This window comes from Pyricularia grisea, chromosome I (assembly GCF_004355905.1).
Source record: "Pyricularia grisea strain NI907 chromosome I, whole genome shotgun sequence".
In the NCBI taxonomy this organism is placed as follows: domain Eukaryota; kingdom Fungi; phylum Ascomycota; class Sordariomycetes; order Magnaporthales; family Pyriculariaceae; genus Pyricularia; species Pyricularia grisea.
Window position 1 is genome coordinate 4,869,010 of NC_044973.1, and position 16,342 is coordinate 4,885,351.

The window sequence follows — 16,342 nt, forward strand, 5'->3', positions numbered from 1 at the left end:
AGATGATGGAATCTAGTCTAGCAGATTACCAAGCCAATTTCTCACCATTACATACATGCTACCAAGACCATAAGAGGTATAGTCCGGGTTTGCACAGCCTAGAGAATGTCATTCTCTACACCACCTGTACGGAGTAATGGCTGTGCCGCGGTCTTGCCTTGATCGCGCATGCCTCTCCGGCCCAACCAGCGGAATGATGAGGTAGGTAAGATAGGCACCTAGGGATTTAACATTTGACAAATGAGAACTATTCGCGCACTCAAACAAACTTGCGACTTTCTACCAGGATGCTTGCCAACCTTGCCTCTTCTACTTTTTGTAGAAAATAAGCTGCATACATGGCTGGCCCACCCAACATCGCAGCCGGCATGGCCGACCTCCTGAGCCTTGCCTCGGGAATCACCAAGCTCAGCCATGGCTTCATCCCCAACATCAGATCGGGCCGCCCATCGCGTACAGAAAGAATATCTTGGTGAAATCTCGGCGCTGGCCGATGTCCTCTTCCGGACCAAAGATGCAGCAGCCAGGACGGTTGAAGACCACGTGGCTCCTCTTTCTGATCCGGTACAATTCCCCCAGGTTATCATTGACGATTGCATGAAGGATCTCGATAGCCTCCGCCTTGAGCTTGTGACACCTTGGCAAGGTGTCTTTGGGCCGATCGGAGAAGTGGCTTTACGGAAGCATATGGAAGAGCTTGTGCCATTACGCGGTCTATTTTCCGAGTTCCTTAGTGTAGCAGAAACTTTGACAGTATTGCCGGCTATGCATCGCAAAGTGGAAAATCTGAACCTCGAGCAGAACAGTGTTTGTGTCGGCTGTGCTTCAACATCCGCTATACAACGCTCAAGACAAAGATCAGTTGGTTTTGCACTGTTTCTGCAATTTTGCCAGCAGGAAAACACAACCCCAAGGAGGCCATTTAGAGGAGTCTTCTCGGCCAGGCCATTGTAAATGGTGGCCCGACAGCAGTTGACTCTCTGCTCTTTTCGTTCGCAACAGGATGTTGTTCTTTCGGCCCAAACCGTCGTTCTTGTCATCGACGGACCCGATGAAATGGAAAGCCCGCCGGTGCTGAAAAGTATTTTGGCGTCTTTTATCAAGTCAAACTGCAGAATGATGGTTACTAGTAGGGAAATACCCGAAATACGGGCTGCTCTGTCCCTGGCGTCGATCCAGGAGGTCTTTTCGGTCCCAGGCGACCTCAGGACACATGTACGTAGCCAGTTCGAAAAGCACGGCATGGAAGAGCTATCGGAGCGCCATCCAGACCTCGGGGCCTAGATAGTTGGACAGTCAAATGGAAAGTAATATGACTCCACTGCGAATGTATGGAAAAAAGAAGTGGCTTCTTTGCTAACTCTCCGTTGCAGCTTTATCCTGGGACAGGTGTTGGTCAACCAAATCTTGGAGCTTACAACAGTCAAGGAAATGCGAAAAGCTCTGAAATCATATTCAACAGCTCGAGGCCGCCTTTGAAGCGACGATGGAAAGAATCTCGACACAGCCAAAGTCTCGGTAGTGCATTGGCTCATCGCGTACTCAGCTGGGTTGCCTCTACCGAACGACCACTCCTAGCATCCGAGCTAATTCATGGCTTGGCAGTTGATCAGAAGGCAAAGCCCATAGACGATGAGGACATGGTGTCTGTAAAGACGATCTTGAAAGTTTGCGGTTGTCCTGTCGGTATCTCTTTGAGTTATTGATGAGCAGCACGCTGGAAGTAGACGATCTGTGGAGTAGTTGGCACTATGATGAACCGGTGAATAATATCTGGCGAACTTTGACCAAAGGAGAAGGTCTCTACCGCCTGCATTTCCGCCGACAACGACATGACAAAACTTCCGAACGTGGACAAGCGCATCCGCAGGTTGGGATGTTGCGGAGTGCCATCCAAGATGGACAGCTCCCCGTCGTTCGATTCCTCTTGGGGCTAGGGGGTCGAGCCACACGACCATGATCAGCGGTCGTCTCTTTTACACCTCGCAGCTCTGAGAAAAGACACAGGCTTCGCCGAGGCCCTCAGCCAGTGCGGAGCTGACATGGACGCAAAGCACGTTCACAACATGACGCCGCTCCAGCACGCTCTGGCGGACGGCTTTGAAGAAACGGTCACGGTCTTGGTTGCAAACGGCGCCGACGTCAACCGGCGCGAGGAAAAGATCCCATGCCTTATCGACGCGGCCCGATGTTCGCCGCTGGTGCTCGCGTTGGGGCGAAAGTGTGAAGAGGAGGAAAAAGTCCGCCTGGTTCGTATGCTTCTCGAACATGGTGCTGATGTCAACATTGGTATGCGGAGAACACCCAACGTCAAGAGTGCCGAGTTTTTTCACCGCGGCTTTGGTGGTCACTTGGGCTTCGACACGGCTGGCATGACGGCTATGCACTACGCCGCGCAGACCAGAAACCCGGACGTCATAAGGCTTTTGATCGGCGCCGGTGCGAACCCCAAGGCCTTGGACGAGTTTGGGAGAACAGTTGTGCATCACCTTGCCTATGCGTACTCGAAACCAACGAACAAGGAGGCAGAGGACAACAGGACCGAGAGTCGCGGCCTGGAAAGTACCTCGGATGCCCTGCTACTGCTTCTTCAAAAATGCGGCATGGAGTATCTGGATTGTACTGCTAAATGGACGTCACCGTGATATGTACTTCGAGACGGACGTCATTCATATACCACAATAGAAGCGGAACATTCACCCCTATCAGTTGCCGTGTCGGTAGCAGATTGTCGAATGGCAGAGGCGCTTGCCGGCCTGGATGCCAGGTTGCAGACCAACATCCCGCTAAATCCCATGTTGCTCGAAGCTGTCAATGAACTAGAAGCTGGTATGGTCGAGCTGCTTCTACAACACGGTGCTGAATTCTTCGAGAGGGGAGGGAGCCAAAGGTACCCGGCTTGGAGGAAACTTTTTCGCAAGTTGGAGACTCCAGGGCCAAGACCTACCTCGGTTCAAAGCCATAATTCGACATGTCCACGCGAGCGGGCTAGACCCCAACAAAGAGATCAGCGGCCGCCTACTCCACTGCCTTGCCACCTTGATGTGCCATACACCGCAGGCTGCGCAGGCTGCGCAGGTACTGCTGGACGTAGGGGCGGATCCCTACAAACCTAACGAGAGAGGCATCGATGCTTTCCTGATCACAGCCCTGAGCTGTAAAGAAGCCGCGCTGAAGATCCTCCTGAACCAGGCGAGGGCCCACCCCGACGAGACTCATTGGACTCATCGCCTCCCTCCTCAAGAAGGCTCAACACCCGAGGAGTACAGCCCGCAAGTGCAGCAAATCTGTGAGGCCTTAAACGCCGCGGGGCTCATCAACAAAAAGTACACCACCGACAGGGCGTACGACACAGAATTCGACAGAGGCACCCTACTGTATGAAGCCACTGGTGGGAAACACGAGCTGGTGCGAGCTCTACTCAAGAGCCATGCAGACCTAAACATTGCGAACGCCAAGGGCCGGCGGCCCATCCACATAGCATCGCTCAGGGGCGATACCGCCATGGTCGACATTTTGCTGCACCCTCGACGATGCCGACGCCAACATCCTCGACAGCGAAAACCGCAGCCCACTGCACCTCGCGTACCCGCAGGCCGCTCTGGGACGGACGCAATCGCTGCCGAGGGAATTCGACAACGACAGGCCGTCGGGGCTATGGGTCGGGGAGCGGTGGCGGGCCACACCGCTTTACGTAGCCGCCATGAAGGGGAACACCGACGTGGTGCGGCTGATTGTCGGCACGGTCCAGCAGAGCACGGATGTGGATATTGGGGTTTTGGTTCGTCTGCGGACCGACGACGGATCGACGGGTCGTCAAGCCAGAGGCGCAGGGCCCACGGCGCTGCACATGGTGCTGGATACTGGCGTGTTTTATGGTCTGTGTGCCGAGCCCCTGTCGGGAGCTAGAATGGAGATTGCTAGGATGTTGATGGATCACGGAGCCGATGTGGCGGGCGTGGCGGATCATCTGTGACTGAAGGATGTGGTGAGGTTTAGCGAGTTACCGGATCTGTGGGATCGGTTGCGGGTTGGAGTCGGTAGTGACGTGGCCGTACGCTGACTCAGTCAGGATAATGGGCTGAGGAGAAGAGATGGGTTGAGAGCTGCTGGCTTTGAGAGAAACAAAGACAGAAACATACAAGCAATGAAATAGTTGGTAGCTAAAGGAGCTGGCGAGGTATAACTGTTGGTCATGACACACTATGATATGATATGATTGACTTGTAGAAAGCAAGTCGATTACACGTTCTTCTGTACTGTTCAACTGAACCGATTTCCTTGGATCAGGGCGAGGTACCAATAGCTGCATTTTAGTGTATGGAGAAAATACAGATGGAATGGTGAGTAGATGCAAGGTAGGATACATACGGGGGGAAGTACATACACTTCGAGAACTATTATTTAGAATAGAAAAAAAAAAATATTAAGTCAAACTGTTGAAAATGTACCACTAGTTATATTCTGGAAACATCAAAGATGAACATGACGCTTGTCAGCCGACAGGGGAAAAAATGAATGCTCTGTTACTTGATTATACATTGCGTAAAGTAGGATCAAAAACAAGAACCAAAAAAATCCATCAAAGGCTTATCACATGTACTTCCACTACGATTTGCAATTTTGCTTGCGACGAAGGGACAGACTGGATACTGCACGGTGGCAAATCCATACTGTGCGAATCACAGGTCGTACAGGGTGAGCTGAGCTCTCTCTATCTCACATGTAATTTGTTTCTCCACTCGTGTTTTCGAGGGCTCCTCCCAGCAAATGGCGGCGCCATCACTTCGTCTGAGGTACTGTAAGAGTACGCCGCGTCAATTGCTGGTTCACTTCCTCCTCGGTAAAAAAATCCACAATATTCGTTATTTTCCTTCAAGTTCGTGTATATGATGTAGACGTGCTTGTGCCACAGTCTAATGTTTGATTATTTACTGCTCAGTATTCTGCTATGACTGTCGCCTTTGAATCCGGTTGCGAGACAATGCCCGCTTTCTTTGATTCTCGTAATCAGATCTCCGCGGCCATCAACAACCAGCTACTGCCTGCGCTTAATTATCTCGCCGCGGATCCGGATAGACTTGAACGGGCGCTCAATCGTCGGTTCGACCGCGAAATACCGCCACAATACGACGACGAAACTGAAAGTGATATTTCGCAAGAAGCTCGCGATTTTGTACTTAGCCAGCGCCCGCACGAGGCGATCCTGGCAGAGTATAAGAATCTGATTGATGCGCCACTCGACGGGGACGAGGTGCACCAGCTCGCGGTCCTGATTCATTTTAATGGACATCTTTATGACCCCAAAAGGCGTTACAAGTGTGAACTCGAGCATGAGCGAGAGCTACTGGTCGATTTTTACAAATCCAAACTCCCCGATCCCAAGGCAAAATGGTTTTTAGAAAAGGGTGGGGATGGGAATTTTCGGCGCCAAATCATGGCCCAGCATATAATCAAAAAGCGATGGCAACATCTTGGACTTTGGGATACTAAATGGGTGATTCCAGGGCGGTTCAACCCACGAGGGAATGATAATGCAATACAGTGGAGGTGGGCATTTGAGCCGGAGCCTTTGGAATTTGGTCCGGATCATCCTGCGACTTTGGCCGCGCATCGAAGTAAGGGTCGCAAGTTCGGGGAACATCAGAACCCGCCACCGGCTCATGCTCATCCCGGAAGCAAAAACTGTGCGTCCCAAGATGAAGCCCGTGGCTTTATCATAACGCGCCCATGGTTTCTGTGGGCGCAAGAGAAACTCGAATACAGCCTTAGACTACGACGCATTCCCTTGGCCTTTCTCGGCCGGCGCAGAGAAGATGAACCTGATGCGGTCAAGGAACTCTGGAAGCAAAGAGGTCACTGGGATGACGGCTGGGAGCACCAAACACAGGGTGCTGGGCAGCCCATTCCGGGTTGGCGATGGCCCCAGGAGGACTCGGATCTGGAACCTGGAGATTTGTATAATATTGACACTGAGCTTACCCCTTCGGAAGTTGATGCTCTCGAGATCCTTGATTCATTTATTGAGACGCCACCCTTAGGGATCATACCACAGCGGCCAACAGGCTTGAAGGTACCTCTGGAGTCGCTTTCCACCGAAGATACGTATACGCCGCCACTAAAGAAGCGTCAGAAAAAGTCGAGGGACACGAAGCAGGAGGGGCAGGGGCAGGGGCAGGGATCAACACAACAGCGGCGCGGTCGCCCACCCAAGTCGGCAAACCGGGTCGACAAGCTCAAGACGAATTCTTTTGTTTCACAAAGGCCGTTGAAGGCAAAACATGGACTGCAAAAGAATGCAGTAAAAGACGGGACAGAGCTGCTACGGCGTAGTGCGAGAATAGCAGATATTGCTGCCGCGACACCCAAGCCCGAGCCAACCTTGTCCACGCGCCAGCCACCTAAGCAGCCCATACTGTCAAAAACAACCAAAATAGGGGACGGGAAACACCAGCCGCTCCCTGCGCGAGCTTCCGCACCAGAGGGGTCTAAGATGGCTCGTGGTCGACCAGCGAAAGAAACATCCTTTACGAAATCCAAACCAAGAGGACGTCCAAGCAAGGTTGTGGCGTCAAGTGGGGTAGGAAAGGTGAAGAGTCCACCTGCCAAGCGCGGCAGGAAACCAAAGGCTTTGGTTGAAGTCGTCGCAGCCAGCGCCGGCAAGGGACCAGGCACCGCCCCAGTGCGCGGAAGAGGTCGTCCAAGGAAGAGTGTGTGATTTAATGGCAGGCCTGGTTGAGACGGAAAATAGCACGTTGTAAAATAAACAACAGGACAACACTACACATAAGAAATTTCTCTGGGTGACGGGGTTGTATTAGATGTAAAAGAAAGTGTAGCGTCATAATAAAGCTGAATACCATTGTGCGCACATGCTGCGACAACATTTAATGTCGCTTGTCTTTGACCCAGCTTACCAGCCCAGTGTAACCAATATGCATGACTGTAGCTTATTTAGTGGGTCACCCCGGATTCTACTGCATTCTGACGGGTCGCTGTAGCTGAGTAATCGATGCAAACAAATCGTACAGGTGATTCGGTCCAGTAATGAATTTTGGACATTTCAACACTGCTGCCTAATTGCCACTTCACCGTGACATCTTTACCAAAACAACCTCCATACACACGCTCGTTCCGATCAATTTTTCACCAAAGAACCGTCGATTACCACCCGTTGTCATATCGAGGAGGTGCGGTGCTTTGGCTGGGGGTGTTGCCATTTGCGGGCAGCCGCGCGCGTTCCGTCGGAAAGGCCGACCACAAAGGATCCCGCCCTCGCCTTGTTCTTTCATCTGTCGTCTGCCAGCATTTGAACACTCACTTCTACTGACGGCGGTCGCCTCGAGGCTTTGTCCTCCCGCATTTCTCACTCGTTCCTGTACCAGGCCGTGGCGTCGCTCGACGGCCACGCCCAAGTCGCCAAAACGTCTTCACCACTTCTACGCGATCTTCATACTGTAAGACTACAACAAATAACACAGCATTTTGGCGTCTGTCCCAAGTCCCGCATCTCAAAGGCGATCAAAGCGAAACCAAAAGCGAGTCGGCGGAACAAGAAACGCAAAAGCCGCGCGGCTCTGCAAGAGGTGTATAATAAGCCCACCAAACCGCAAGCGACAGCGCGAACCAAGGACGAAGGCAAAGACACCCATCAAGCCGCAAAGATGGCTTCCATGGCGGACATGGGCCTTGAGGCCGATCCTTATCAGGCCGATCTGAACAACACGATGCAGTGCAACGACTGTGGCGTGCCTACATTGCTCCAGGAGGAGGTTTCATCGGGTGACATAGTATGCACCGAGTGTGGCCTCGTCGTTGGCGCACGGATAGTAGACATGGGCAGCGAGTGGCGTACATTTGCCAACGACGAGGCTGGTGATGACCCCTCGCGTGTCGGTGATGCTGGTAATGAGATCTACGGTCCCAGCGCCCTCGAGACCAAGGTCGACATGCGCCGCGACCAGGGTGCTTCGTATAAGATTATGAAGTCGCTCAATGCGGCCAACAAGAAGATCCAAAACGAAAAGGGACAAGCGGCCATCAACGCCGGTATGGCAAAGATCAAGGACCTGGTCGACAAGATCCACGGCGGTGGCAACGTCATCAAGCAGGCACAGTCGCTATTCCGCGAGGTCGAGGAGGCCAAGGCCCTCAAGGGCAAGTCGGCTGATGCCGCAGTTGCCGGCTGCATCTTCATCGCCTGTCGAATGGAAAAGGTTCCCCGCACGTTCAGGGAGATCCATGCACTCACCAATGTCTCCAAGAAGGAGATTGGGCGGACATACAAGGCTCTTGAAGAGTACGTCAAGAAGGTCAACTACGAGAACCGGGGCGGTGCCGCGGCCGTTGACCACAAGATGCCCACGGCCGACGACGACGACGATGACATGGCCACCAAGGGAACGACTGCCGAGTCTCTGTGTACACGCTACTGCTCCATCCTGGGATTCCGCGTCTCTCACTTGGCCGAGCGTGTCGCCATGCATCTGGCTCGCAAGTCGTCATCCGTTGCCGATCTGGCTGGCCGATCGCCGCTCTCAGTCGCTGCCGCCTGTATCTACATGATGTCACACTTGATCGGCGAGCCGCGTACATCTAAGGATATTGCCGCTGTGGCGGGCGTTAGTGACGGCACGATCAAGACGGCCTACAAGTTCCTGCTAGCCGCCAAGGACGAGCTCTGCAGGGACGGTGAATTCGACCCGGCCACCAAGCAGCGCCGCGAAGGTCTCAACCTCCCGGCCTCTTGCCCAGGACCCAAGGCCTTGCCGTCGGCCTAGTTGCGCGACGGTCGCAATTGCAGTGCTTCCGGTGGCCTGCCTTTGGGTGCAGGTGTAGTAGTAGTACGTCAGGGCTGGGTTTCTTTCCTTGTTTACAAAACGCGGGCTCTTTCAGGCCTCAGTCGCCTAAGAGCCATCTCTTATTCTTCAAATTGCGGGTCTGTTTGATTTCTTCTTGGGCTTTCCCTCATCCTATTGGGCATTCATCATGGTTATGGGAGCATCTGGAGTTTGGGAAGTATATGCGTGAGAGCATAATATATTTATCGAGCGAAGTAGGTCATAGTAATATAAAACCCTTGGGCCTCATTGTTTATTGAAGGAAAAGACGTTCTGCGCCGTGATGAAAAGTCTGCCTCTTTCCTAGCCAGTGAACTATGTGCATTTCCTCATTGCCATTGATCGCTCGGCATTCAAATAGCTTTACACAAACCACCATATCCTTTGTCTAGGCCTCTCCCTGTTATCTCAGTGACTGGAGACCCCTGGTGCACGATAGGGACCAGAGACGTGTTATATCAGTGCAGACGCCTTATCTTATCCAATCTTATCTTCTCTTATCGGATATGCTTATCAGCGCCTACGCGGTGGGCGTGACTTGCACGTGACCATTGAATCAGCCTTATAGACCCCCCAACCACTTCCGCCTTCAACAACAACCACCAAGCAATTTGGCGCAGGGGAAGCGCGCCGGGCTCATAACCCGGAGGTCTCTGGATCGAAACCAGAAATTGCTAAGATTTTTGGAATTTTTTTGGGATTTCTATCGAGTTTTCTAGTTTTGCTGTGTGCCATGCCGTCTGTTTATCTGATATCAAGTGACCTTGGTCCGTGTTGGTAGTCAGGTGAAAATGTTTTTTGTAGAGGAAGGAGCAACGCATGGCAAGGCTTGTTTGTCGCCCCACCTTCCTGACTGTCGCGATTTGTTCTGCTTGCCTACAGCCCAACATCACGAATGTAGCGTTTTGTTTTATTTCATTTTATTTTTTCCACGCTCACATTTATTTAAAGTTGCTTTTACGCAAACATGTGTGGCATACATCTCTGCATTCGCCTGGACTCGTCGGATTTGTCAGGGTCGCGTCCTCTGGATCCCGCCGTGGAGCGCCGCCTGTGTAGTCGCGGACCTGATCATCTTGGTAGGGTCGAGGCGCGACTGGAATCTTGGCAGCTTTCATTCACATCGACGGTTCTCGCGCTCCGTGGCGATTCCATCACCACACAACCGTTTCAAGACGCGGCCTCCGGTTCTGTGTTGTGCTGGAATGGCGAGGCATGGCGGGTTTGCGACCGGGTTGTCGAGGGCAACGACGGCGCGCAAGTGTTTGAGTTGTTGACCGGAACCTCGGACGCGGGTGCGTCGGAGGACAAGACCGAGGAGGGGATCCTCGACGTACTTCGCTCTATTGAAGGGCCTTTTTCTTTCGTCTTTTTACATTCGCCTACCAAGAAGATCTACTATGGAAGAGATCGCCTGGGCAGGAGATCTCTGGTCGCATCTAGTGACGATGGATTCAAGCTGTGTAGCATCGCCGAGTCTTCTGTGTCGTCTTGGCAAGAGGTTGAGGCCGATGGGATCTACTGCCTGGACCTGGGCAAGTGCTCGCCTGAGCTCTCATTTCCCGAGCCCATGGTACATGGCTGGACGGCCGACCAGGGACAAGATATTGTGAGTTCTGCCAAAGCTGGCAGTTTGCGCGTGTCCCAAGATGGACTTGAGATTGTGCGCCGAACTTACCTTTGCAGATTTCTGGCATTGGATGCTTCAACACCGAATTGCCCAAGGATTCTCAGGCAAATTCACCGCCGGAGATGGATGCAGTGCAGCCATTACATGAGCATATTGCAGAATCTCTAAGGCTTCGCATCCTGAACGTACCGATACCCCCTCGTGTCGATTCCGCGACAGTGCCAGACACTAGGATAGCTGTCCTGTTCTCTGGCGGCCTTGACTGCACAGTCATTGCCAGGCTCTGTCACGAACTTCTCCCAGCCAACCAGGGTATCGATCTGTTAAATGTAGCCTTTGAGAACCCTCGGTTAGCAGCTGCACAACGCAAAGTCGACCGTAGTGCGGAAGACTTGCTTGAAGAACTTTATGAAGCTTGCCCCGACAGGGTCACAGGCAGGAAGTCCTTTGCTGAACTGCTCCAAGTATGCCCAGGGAGAGCCTGGAGATTCATTGCGGTAAGTTTTGCCTGGTCAACCCCACATCTCGGCTTGCATACTCCGTTTGCTCATCCACGTCAAACAGATTAACGTGCCATATACAGCGACTAAATCCCATCGAGCCGAGGTCATCTCACTCATTCACCCTCACAACACAGAGATGGATCTTTCCATCGCCTATGCCCTGTACTTTGCTGCTCGCGGACAAGGTGTATGCTACAGTGACAACTCAATGACAGACATGACGGGCAACGCCACACAACGACCTGACTGTTTTACCCCCGCGCGAATCCTTCTCTCGGGTTTGGGAGCTGACGAATTATTTGGTGGCTACACCCGACACGCAACCGCATTCTCGCGTATGGGCTATGCGGGGCTGGTTGAGGAGCTCAAGTTGGATGTTGCACGACTGGGCAAGCGGAATCTGGGCCGTGACGACAGGGTCATGTCCAGCTGGGGAAAGGAAGTTCGTTTTCCATTCCTTGACGAGCGACTGGTAAAGTGGGCCATTGATTTACCGGTGCAGCAGAAGTGTGACTTTGGCTTTGACCAGGTTGACGAAAACAGTATCGAGCCTGGCAAACGGGTCTTGAGGCTCCTGTCCGAAAAGCTGGGCCTCAGAAATGTCGCGAGGGAAAAAAAGCGTGCGGTATGTGTTTTCTACGCCCTCATGCGCTTCTTCTTATCCTGTGTACTCTCCAATCACGCCTCGGTCGGTTTTGCTACTAGTTGTGCATAGAGCTCTAACTAGTGCGACAGATACAATTCGGCTCCCGGACGGCAAAGATGGAGAATGGCAAGGTCAAAGGGACAACGTTAATAACGTAATTGACCCTGGTCCTCAGCTCTAGGCATAAAGTATCAATGCCTCAAGTCCTTTTGGTCGGTCTGATTGCTGCACCTATGGCGCAGCCACCCTTTCCAATTACAACCCTGGCGGTGATGACACAAATACAGATACTTCCGAGTACTGAGGAATTTCGCAGCGGCTGGAGACGGCATCTGATCACGACGCTGAGGTTGTGTGTTTCTCTCACATCTTTGGTGGGCTATGAAACCCTCCTCTTCGACGACGATATGTCTGTCTTGCTTTAGTCGGCAATTCTCTCATTATAATGACGAAGTAAAGGCAAGTCTGAGCCAATGATTCTTTTGCCTTGGTAGTACCAAGGCCTCGTCTAATAGTTGAGCCTCAATAAATTGAATGCATGTCAACATTTCCATACGTTACTTTGTACTTTTTCTAGGCTTGGCAAACTGCAACCCGATTTCCTTAATCTTTGGGCCGCCTGTTCCCCCATCGTAAATCATCCACCGATCATAGTCCTCTCTTGTTTTTGATGATACCTTGAACCAGTTGAAGTTTGGTCGATGCGAGATCTTGTGGGAAAGAGCTGCACAAGATCGCTAGCGACAAAAGCTGCAACAAACGCAACAGGGTCAAGGATCAAGGTAAGCGATCTGGGGCAAGCAGAAACGGTCAGGCTTTTGACACGTTCACCATCTCCACCACGGTGTGTGGCATGTTTCCTCGGTCCTCCACTTGCCAGACGAAATGATGTAGTGCAGGTCGCTTGTCGCTTGTCGCTTGTCGTACACGGACACGGCAGGGTGGTGAAGGACCTGTGGTCTGCATCGCGACATTGCCCGATTTGAGGTCATTTGATATGGTGAAAAGCATCAAAAATCATTTTGGTAAATGGTCAATATGGTAGCGAGTATTGACTTATACTCAACTTGGGCTTCATCGCCGCGCGGGTTCCCATTCATCACCATCACAGGCACATGTGAGTCGTCCTGAGGACGACGACTGTGGTTTCAAGTCTCAGGGGACGTTGTGACATGGGTTTCTACGGTAGCATTTTACCTCATTCTCATTCTCATTTGGGTTATGGGTCCTCGGGACACACCAATCGGCTCGCGGCCTTGGCAATAATTTGATGTTTCTATTGCATCCTTTGTGGAGGAACTCCGCTCACCTTGCTGTTCTAGGGTGCTAACACCGCCCCCTGCAGATCCTTCACCCTGCGCGGGAACTCTGTTGCACGTACTACTTTCCATACGCGGTAACGGCTTGTGCTCGGGCCTCCTAGGCTCCTAGGTACTGTAGCTTCCTTGCATCGCCAAATCTTTGTTGTCGTCGTCCCTTGACCCAGTGATCTTCTGGTACGGGAGCGGCACATCTTTACAACGTCTGTAGTAAAGTCGTATTTTTTTTTTCTTTTCTGCAAGGCAAGCGAAGATAATTGGGATAGGACCCATTGTCGACGTTACCCGAGCTCTACCAAGTACCTTGCAAGCGACCACAGATTGCTTGCTTATCAGCGTTCGCACCTTGACTTTTTTTCCGGTTAATCCTTTCCTGGCACGTTGATCCTTGGAAGGCGACATGTATTGTTAATCCTATTCTTCCTCGGGTGGTACTGGGAACCATCGATCTTCTTGATCGTCTTGCCATGTGCTTTTCAGTTCATCACATCTCGTCTTAATTCTTCTTTTATACATACGGCCAAGGCCCAGGGCAGGTTTTTACCACACAACAGCAAGTCTGTTTACATTCTATTTTGTTGTTTTTACCTTTACTTTTTGGCTTACATTCTTGGTCGGCATTTTGGCCGCTTGATTCTTTTCTGGTGCTTTGTGCTTCTGGCCATCCACATTGCACCCGATAGACGTTGCCATCTCCGCTGGGCTCGTCGAACCACGTCCGGGGTCATAGACAGTCGAAGATAAGGGTACTTTCCTACGACGATCATAGTGCTACAAGGGCAGGGGAATAAGTCGCCTGGTGAAGGCGGAAGAGGATAGAGTCGCATCCCATATTATCGCGATTGCCAGGAAGGGTCGGCGTCGTGGCTGGACGACAATCAGCAGCGATCTCGAGTGGGTCGAGATCGCCTCTCGCCATGCAAGAAGCCAGGAGCAGGCAGTACGGAGCCGGGAGGCACCCGCAGATGAATTCCTCGGCGTGGCCGACGACACCATCTAGGCCTTACTCGTTATTCCCGCCAGAGCATAGACGCGGCAACTCGGGGTCGCATCCCTCACCCGGGTTTGCGAGGCCGGTGCCCACGCCAGCGCCGCGGCCGCCGCCGATGACGACGACGACGACGACATCCCACAGCGCCACGATCGGTGGAGGTTGGGGCCGCAACACAACCGAAGCGGCGGGCGCGAGGGCCCCTCACCGAGAACCCGAACTTGACGAGTGGCCGACGTTCGCACAGTACAACACGACGCCGCCGCTGGATGCTCCGACAGAAAGCTCCCGGAAGTCCGATTCGGGAAAGGGCAAAAGGAGCAAAAGGAGGAAGGGGAGCCTCCGTGGCCTGGTCGACGACGAAGAGCGACGGTCCAGGTTCGCGCATGTGTCGATGCGGACACTGCATGTGCTCTCGCATATGGCGTTGTGCATCGTGGTGCTTTATGTTATGTTCATGTTCTTGGCGATGCCGGCCGTGACCACCACGCGGAACAAAAAGTAGGTCTTGTCTGTTATTTAAGCCGCTTCCGTTATGTTGCGCGTGAGCAGTGATAGGGTCTGGCCTTGTGGGCATTTTACCCCTCGGTCAAGCCTGATTCTTGCGCCTGCACATTCCAAACAACAAGATGATCAGCAGGCTAACCTACGACCTCGGTCCATCACACAGACTAAACGCAATCTTGAACGAGCGCAACGACCTCAACCGCAAGGAGGCGTTCGGCCTCGTGACGGTACTCTCGGTCGACGTCATCCTGGACCTGTACGGACTGTGGGTGTGCCGGAGCCATTGGTCCCGCCCGGCGCTGGCGGCGCGTCTCGTGGTGGGCGGCGGCTACATCACCATGTTTGCCGTGTACTACGCGCTCGGGGGCCGCGTCTTCCCATCGCAGTTTACCTTTTTCGGCATGAAGCGCAGCTTCGCGGCCCCTTTCCTGTACCTCTTCATGTGGACGCTCGGGACGTGGAACGTGCTGTGGGTGGTCATGTACCGACACTGGCTGCTGGGGAAAGGGCGGCGTGGCGACGACGAAGGGGGCACGGGGCTGGGCGGCAGCAGCCGCGGTGGCGGTGAGTTCCGCTCACAGGACGACGCGGTGGCACAGCATCAGCATCAGCAGCACGCGAGGAAGGACAGCTCCGCATCGAGTGCCTCTTCGGCGTGGCGACGGCCGATCTGGCCGTTTTTGAGAAAGGGGTCGTTGGACGACGACGACGACGCGACGACGATAAGGGTCAACGAGGAGCAGCAGCAGGAGGTCCGTCCGGGGCTCCAGGCGTTACCGCCGGGGTATCTTGATTCGATTCGGCTGAGCCAGTGGAGGAAGGGGAGGAATACTTGGGGGAACGGGGTCGGGGATGGGATTGATGCGAGGCATGAGAGCGTGGATTTGCAGTCGGGTCCAAGGAGTCAACAACCTTGGAGGGGTGGCTGAGGTATGCTGGGCGTTATATAAGAAACAGAAAATAAAAAATAAAAATAAACATGGTTATCATCAAGGATGCATTGTCAAACTTTGCGTGCCATGTCGAGTGACATCAAGTATTTGCGTACTAAAATACAGATTAGCAAAACACGATAGAAGCAGACCAAACCCCAAAACATGGAAAGTAATCAAGACGCGCCGGCCCTGTACAGATATATACAAGAGATTCTCGAGATCTCGGATTTCAAAGCAAAGCCCCTAACCAACAACAACCAAAAAGAAAAAAAGAAAACAAAGACGTCTCGTCAGCGAAGCTCTCTTTAACTCTCACACTCACCACCCACTGCGACGGCTGTATGCGTCAGGTGGAGGGGGAGCCTCCCTCCTCGGCTGCCTCTCATTTCTTTTCTCTCTCTCTCTCTCTCTCTCTCTCTCTCTCTCTCTCTCTCTCTCTCTCTCTCTCTCTCTCTCTCTCTCTCTTTCCGTCTGATACCAGGGCTCGGGATCTGGCTTCTCCCAGCGACCGGAGCGACGCCCCTGAATGGCCAACATCTCTCCTGTATCATTCTACGAAGGAAAAGAGGGACTATCCTAGCCGCCCAGCGACAGCCATACATGCGCCAAAGGTCTATTAGTATGTGGATAAATGTTGCATGGCGGCGGCTATCACCAATATAATACTCTATTCGGGGCACACTCTCAAGCCATGCTTGATACATTGCTTAGATAAGGGGCATACCAACAGGAAGCTTGGGTTGCAACCAGTGGAGGTTTCGTTCATTCTTTGGTTGGACAAGAGCCAGTCTCAATTGATACCTACCAGGTAGGTACCTACAGGTAGATACCTAACTCATGGATCCACCGGGGTGGGGATGCCCTGGTGCGGGCGCAGGGGTATTACAATCATGTTTGTTATTCAGAGAGACGGGAGCTACCTGATCTGCCTAGGTAGGTACCCAGGTTATCATGACTGCATGGTTAGAATT

At 52.7% G+C, this 16,342-nt stretch overlaps 3 protein-coding genes across 3 annotated transcripts; all 3 read left to right on the forward strand.

Annotated features, from left to right (window-relative positions):
* Positions 1-414: 414 nt before the first annotated feature.
* PgNI_06501 (uncharacterized protein) lies at positions 415-3,976 on the forward strand (the record flags this gene model as incomplete). Its single annotated transcript, XM_031126525.1, has 7 exons — positions 415-807; positions 1,003-1,215; positions 1,374-1,649; positions 1,938-2,619; positions 2,710-2,856; positions 2,960-3,408; positions 3,482-3,976. The coding sequence occupies 7 exons, from the start codon at positions 415-417 to the stop codon at positions 3,974-3,976; spliced, it is 2,655 nt and encodes an 884-aa protein (XP_030983247.1).
* Positions 3,977-9,807: 5,831 nt separating this feature from the next.
* PgNI_06503 (uncharacterized protein) lies at positions 9,808-12,160 on the forward strand (the record flags this gene model as incomplete). The annotated part of the gene is made up of 4 exons (XM_031126526.1): positions 9,808-10,449; positions 10,527-10,967; positions 11,035-11,598; positions 11,709-12,160. The coding sequence occupies 4 exons, from the start codon at positions 9,808-9,810 to the stop codon at positions 11,775-11,777; spliced, it is 1,716 nt and encodes a 571-aa protein (XP_030983249.1). The 3' UTR covers positions 11,778-12,160.
* Positions 12,161-13,855: 1,695 nt separating this feature from the next.
* On the forward strand, positions 13,856-15,365 carry PgNI_06504 (uncharacterized protein; the record flags this gene model as incomplete). Its single annotated transcript, XM_031126527.1, has 2 exons — positions 13,856-14,430; positions 14,600-15,365. 2 exons carry the CDS (start codon positions 13,856-13,858, stop codon positions 15,363-15,365), a joined length of 1,341 nt encoding a protein of 446 aa, XP_030983234.1.
* Positions 15,366-16,342: the final 977 nt, after the last annotated feature.